The sequence below is a fragment of the Coffea arabica genome, unplaced genomic scaffold (genome assembly GCF_036785885.1).
Source record: "Coffea arabica cultivar ET-39 unplaced genomic scaffold, Coffea Arabica ET-39 HiFi ptg000092l, whole genome shotgun sequence".
NCBI lineage: Eukaryota > Viridiplantae > Streptophyta > Magnoliopsida > Gentianales > Rubiaceae > Coffea > Coffea arabica.
Window position 1 is genome coordinate 35566 of NW_027266234.1, and position 6928 is coordinate 42493.

The following is a 6928-nucleotide window of genomic DNA, read 5'->3' on the forward strand; positions in this document are numbered from 1 at the left end:
TTATTATAGCATTTTTATGATGCAAGGTGTGTCGATGAAAAAATAGTTTAAAATATTGTTAAAAGAAGCAGTGAGAAGATAGAATTTCTTAAAAATATATAAAAGATGGCCTAGAATTTATTTACCCAAAAAAAAGAAAAGGAAAAAAAAACTGGCCTAAATGGCTAAATTGCCAAGTCTATCTAAATACTAGCTAGTAAATATGGCTGTAAAAAAGTGAACCAATCCAGTGTAAGGATCAAATATATATGTTTTGCAGGGCCTGTAAGTAAAAATCTTATCTGGTTTAGCCTGTTCCACTGTTGCGCTGGCTTCTTTGGTCCTTGCGCCCTTCTTCACGAGACGAGACCCCTCCCCTGTCTTTCTTTCTCTCTCACACACTCACACACTCATTTTTCATCTCTCCTCTATTCTTATTCGTAGTTCGTACCACTATTATTGTTAAGCCCCCAATCCCCTTCCAATATTTTTCCTCCTTTTCTCGTCCCATCTTCTCATGCTCAACTCAAACCCCAACTAAGAAATTCTGAAAATCCAAGCACTTCTCCCCCAATCCCCAATGCTCAGACCCTTCTTCTTTCCTCATACTCCTCACCCCCACAAATCTTGATACATACCAGAAAGAAACTTCTTCCGAACCCTTCTCATTTTTCATTTTTTTTTTGTAGAAACCAAAAAAAAAAAAAAAGAAGGGAAGATGAAAAGAAACCATCCAAAACTGCAGCAGTCAACAGCAGCAGCAGCACGAGTGCAAGTCCAGGAAAGCAGCTATTCAGGTGGGGGTGGAAGTTCAACGGGAAGTGGCAGCTGTTACAGTACCATGGCGAGTTGCAGCTCTGCAGGAGGAGGAAGCCAGAGCAAAGGGAAGATGTGGGTTGATGAGTCTGACCAGCAAGATGATGAGCTTTTGGCTGTTTTGGGCTATAAAGTCAAGGCATCAGATATGGCTGAAGTTGCACAAAAGATTGAGCAGCTTGAAGAGGTTTTTGGTAATGCCGAAAATGATAGTTTATCCCATCTGGTTTCCGAGACTGTTCATTATAATCCCTCAGATCTTTCGTCCTGGCTTGGATCTATGATTTCTGAACTCTACCCGGATATGTCTTCCATCCCTGATTCGTCTGCAATTTCCTCGTTGGATAATTGTAGCTCGAATAACACTACTAGCAATAGTGCACGTACCTTGCACAATTATCCCAATTCCAATCGGGTGATTTTTGACGACTCATCTTTCGATTCTGATCTCACCGCCATCCCTGGAAAGGCGGCGGTTTACCCACAAATCCAGCAATTGCCGTCCCCTGTTTCCGTTTCTCCTGGTTCTGTTCAGCCGCCGAGTAAGAGAATGAAGCCAAGTTCCCAAATGGGCGGTTGGGGGACTCCAAGCGAGTCCATCATCACGAATTCGAGAGCTGTTGCGTCAACAAGGCCAGTTGTTCTTGTTGATTCCCAAGAAAATGGGATTAGGCTTGTTCATGCTTTGATGGCCTGCGCTGAGGCTATTCAGCAAGAGAACATGAAATTAGCTGAAGCTTTGGTGAAACATATTGGATTCTTGGCAGTTTCTCAAGCAGGGGCAATGAGAAAAGTGGCAACTTATTTTGCTGAAGCATTGGCAAGGAGGATTTATAGATTGTATCCAACCAGCCCTCATGATTCTGCCTTTACTGATTTGCTGCAAATGCATTTTTATGAGACTTGTCCTTACATAAAATTTGCCCATTTCACAGCAAATCAGGCGATCTTGGAGGCTTTTGCTAACAAAAATCGGGTACATGTGATCGATTTTAGTATGAAACAAGGTATGCAATGGCCTGCGTTGTTACAGGCTTTGGCCTTGAGGCCAGGTGGTCCTCCTAGTTTTAGGCTAACTGGGATTGGACCGCCTTCACATGATAATACTGATCATTTGCAAGAAGTCGGGTGGAAATTAGCCCAATTAGCTGATTGCATTAAAGTTGAATTTGAGTTCAGAGGCTTCGTTGCTAACTCCCTTGCTGATCTTGACGCATCCATGTTTGATATTCGCGAAGGAGAAACAGTTGCAGTGAATTCCATCTTTGAATTGCATCAGCTTTTATCTAGGCCAGGGGCTATTGAAAAAGTCTTGTCAGCTGTGAAAGAATTGAAGCCTGAAATCTTAACCGTGGTCGAGCAAGAGGCTAATCATAATGGACCGGTTTTCTTGGACCGGTTCACCGAGTCATTGCATTATTACTCGACCCTTTTCGACTCGTTGGAGGGTTGCGGCAGTGGCGGCGGCGGCGGCAGCGGCGGTAACGGAGGTGTTGATGGTGGTTCTAGTAGTGGCGGCGGTGTGGCTGTGAGTGATCAAGATAAGGTGATGTCTGAGGTGTATTTAGGGAGGCAGATCTGTAATGTGGTGGCTTGTGAGGGGGTGGACCGGGTTGAGAGGCATGAGACATTGGCTCAATGGCGAACCAGGTTCGGTTCGGCCGGTTTCGAGGCGGTTCATTTGGGTTCCAATGCCTTTAAGCAAGCTAGTATGTTATTGGCTTTGTTTGCTGGTGGGAATGGGTATAGAGTGGAGGAAAACAATGGGTGTTTGATGTTGGGATGGCATACAAGGCCTCTAATTGCAACCTCGGCTTGGAAACTCAGTTAACCGACCGAGTTAAACTTGACTCGGTCAGTGAGTTATGGGTTTGCAGGGGGGGACTAGCTCAGTTTTGGGCCTTTGGTCTACCAAACCATTGTAAGAGTGGTCTCTGCTTAGCTGGGTACCTTAGTGAGGTGAGACCCACCGCTCCCTAGTGTGTCTCCCTTTGTTTTTTGTTTTTTTTTTTTTTGAATTATTCAATTTTCTTTTTACTTTATCCATCTGTTTTAGGTTTTTAATTTTTAATTTTTTTAGGGTTTTTTTTTTTTTTTTGTTAATTTGGGGTGGAATCATGTAACTTTCCGGGGGTGAATCTCAAAAGGGTCAATGTGTAGTTATATATAGCTTTGCTTAATAAAAAGATAGGGGACTTCTTTTTCTTTTCTTTCTTTCTGGATTCTTGATTGTGGGCGTGATGTAAATGACAGAATGGCATATTTGTGGAATTGTGTGTTTGTGCTGGTTTATCAAAAAGCTTGTTTGATTGGAACTTTTTGGTTTTCATGGACCATCAAAGCATTTGAGAGCTCACTTTTGTCAAAGAATGTCTATAATTTGCACATGGCTTGGCAACTTACTTTCGAGCCCTAATCATTCTCATAAGAATCTGAAATTTGTTGAACTCAAGGGCTTGTTGCAGCTGCTGTTGAGTCATGAGTGTTGACTTCATTGTGTCGATTATTTTTCATTTTCTTTACAAGAATTTAACATGCACCACCCTCTCAAGTCTCAACTAGGACTCGATTAATTAATATGCCAAACTTGTTTGGATTGCTATTTTTTTTCTCAATAAATTTTTATATGTTTGACGAATGCATTTCTCAATTACGTTTTTATTTTATATATATCAAATTAAATTATTACAGTACATTTCAAAAAATAACAATCCAGACGGGCTTATAGAAAACATCAAAAAGTGCCACAAATTCAGTGAGTTATCATGATGACTAGCACAATTAATACTCTTATTAATCTCGAGTATTTTAGCAACAATCATTTGCAATCGTCTTTGACGACTCAAGACAACTAGGTGATTAGCATGTACTACAACAAGTGCTTAAATGGTAGTTTGGCTTGTAAGCAATACTAAACGATTTGACTAATTAATAGCATGACAACTCCTTCTTGAAATCCTATTCCTTTTGTGTGCCTTTTAAGAGAGTTGGGAGCTTTAAATGACGTTAGTTCAAGATGCAAGTAAAGGTAGGCAAGCTGGCTTGGGAGACAATCGAACTCATAAAATAAACTTAAAAGGTCATAAGGGGAGTGCTATGGGAAAAACGAGAGAATTTTTACTGCAAGTTATATGTTTTTTTTGATGAATTCGAAGAATAGAATAAGTGATCAGCAGCTACCAATGTTTAACAATATCGAGGGACTGGCCTGCTAAGAAATTTACAATTGAATTCCTCGCAGATCGGCATCAATTAGTATTATGATTAATGAACAAGATTATTTAGGGAACAAGATTAGTACAGGTCATACGACTTTTAATAACATTTTCGCCACGTTAGCAGGATGATTAAGGATCGTTAATACCTACATGATTGTAACATTTACTCTATTAAATATAAGAGTACCTGTCATTATCATTTTCAAGCAACTTGAAAAATTTCTATTATGAGATTCTCTTCTGGATCCTAACAAAAAATTTGCCGGCCATTTGATTACAATAGACGTTAATAATGGATGCTTCATTAATTTTTTTTTTTTTTAAAGTATACATTGATTTGAGTCCCATTTAGATGCTCTTAACATTGAGAATGACCCTTCCCTAAATTCAATGTTTGGGGCGGGGCTTCTTTCCCTGAGGTTTTCTAATTGAAAATCAGAAAATAAAGAAAAATTTTGGGCAATTTTCCAAATGTCGAAATGTGATTGACCAATAATTGAACTTCTCTTGAAAGAGAAGCTGCTACCAGTTGCAAGATGGTTTTATACGTACATTTCTCACACGGGTTGCTATTCTTGATTGGAATATGATGGTTAAAATTCGTTAAATAGATTGAAATTTCAAGACCTTATATTCTGCAATTAAATGAATTCTGAATTGACTGCTAATATTTTTCCCAATTCACCAAACAAACTAGATATAAGTATGGTGAGTAGATGGAAATGAATTAAATGGCTTTACAAATTTGAAAGTTTTTTTTTTTTCAATTTATTGGTCACATGAACCCTATTTTGAGGGGATAAAAAATTACTAAAAAGAACCCTATTAAAAAGTGAACCCAAAAATTGATTTGTTTGAGTTTTTTTTTTTTTTTTTGGAAAAATGAAAAAAAAGAAGACAAATCTCATATTTGGACTCCACGAATATACTTTTGGTGAGTTTTGCCCCCCAAAATAAGAAAAAAAAAATAGCATCACTCTCTAAAATTCAATCTAAGCCTCACTATTTACACACCACAAAAATAATTTGTACTTTCTTGCTGAAATGAGGATGCTTGTACAATTTCATATAATATTCTCGGAGAAAAAGAAAGAAACGAAGAGAGGAAGAAAGAGATGAAAATGTGCATATTAAGTCCTTGTAATAATTACCTCCTATTCGTTAGTCTAATTCAGTAGTGATTTCTGCTTTACCTCTCCCGCTTTTTTAGACATTTCCTCTTGCCTTAACTTCTTTTAGCTAGGACCTAATAAAGTACGATTTAAGATGTAGAAAGTGGTCAATGCGCTTTTTCTTAATTCTAATTGAAAAGAAACCTTTTCTAGGTAGTGTTCTAAAAGTGACTTAGCACTCGTGGAATATAATGGGATTAGTATGAGAAAAACAGTGGGGGAAGGGAAGAAAAAAATGCTTTTGAAGGCTTTTGTTGTATGATCACTATACTTGCACTCCATTGGCTCTGAGCCACATAACAAACCTGGGAGGGAAAGTTATTACTTTAGTGTTTGATTTGCTATGTCAATCTTTTCCTATGACATAAAGTAATTAACTCCAACTCAATCAACTATATATAAAACTCTTAACCAGAAAGATGTATGCATACATAAGTAATTTTAAGCAGTTAATTATCTTCACGACATATAGTTATTGCAAGATTACTCTTATATGAGTAGCTCGTATTGAAAAAAAAAAAGATTTATTGATAATGCATAGCATCCACATGCAGTAATTTTTGAGATAGATAATATAAAAATAAAAAAAAATCGAAGGCATGCTTTTGTTCTTAATGTTTGGACAAGGTTATTATCCAGAAAAGAACTAATAGTATTGCTTTTAAGGAAGAACAAATTTGAGTTAAAATGAAGAAATTTATATATATATATATATATATATATATATATAAATCAGTCGGGGGCTCGAGAGGTGGTGGTTTACCTTATAGCAGATGCTAGCTGTTCGAATCCGTCTATCTCCAACTCGTGAACTTAGCTGATACAAAACTACAAAGATATATATATATATATATATATATATATATATATATAATAAATAACCCTTGATTTCAATATAACTAGTATATAGTATAACTATAGGGTTTGTTTGGATTGTATTTTATTTGGAATATTTTTACTGTGAGATAAAAAGATAATTGAGAAGATAAAAAGGTGTATTGAAAATTGTAATGATGATGTAAGCAGATAAAATTGGTTTATATTAGCTTAAATTGATAGTATAACACAGAAATCAGAATTTCAAAGATGCCAAGGTTTGTAACAAGTTGTCAAAATGAAGATGGAAAAATGTTGATTGAAGCTTTGGTCATTGAGGAAGGCTGGTCTAGATTATTTTAAAGATGATAATGAAGGTTGGTCAAAATGAAAGGGAGGTGTGCAGTGGTGGGCTAGAGACAACCATGACTGCAAGTTGCCTTAGATCATATATATGGTAGTTGAGATACACAGGTTAGTATTATTTTAAGGTGATGTCCCTAGATGAAATGTACACAAGCAATATAAAACTAAAGGGGATAGAAGTTGAAAAACTACATGTTCATATTGTATGATTGAGCCATTTAGCTGGTTAGCATCTTTGTTGCATTAGCATTCCTTTTAGCTGGGAAGCATGTTGTTGCATTAGTATTGGGTCTTTTCCTTTATCTTTCCCCTTTTTTTTTTCCCATTTAAACCTGCAAGATATGAGGAAAATTTTGCACTATCCATGTGAAAATCCACAAAGAGAGGAATTAAAATTTGTTTCCCAACTGATAGTTAGAGTTGTCAGTTAGGCCTTGAGAGGTGAGTTAGTATTGGGAACTCAAACCTGCCAGAGTACACAGAGTCATGCTCAACTTGCAAGATTTCAAATTGGTCATGTCCATTTTCTGTCTTGAGATCATCATCATGATAATTGGATTC

The 6928-nt window shown here is 37.0% G+C and overlaps 1 protein-coding gene across 1 annotated transcript; it reads left to right on the top strand.

Annotated features, from left to right (window-relative positions):
* Positions 1-309: 309 nt before the first annotated feature.
* LOC113719254 (DELLA protein GAI1-like) lies at positions 310-3005 on the top strand. Its single transcript, XM_027244420.2, has one exon. It carries the CDS (start codon positions 698-700, stop codon positions 2624-2626), a length of 1929 nt encoding a protein of 642 aa, XP_027100221.1. The 5' UTR covers positions 310-697; the 3' UTR covers positions 2627-3005.
* Positions 3006-6928: the final 3923 nt, after the last annotated feature.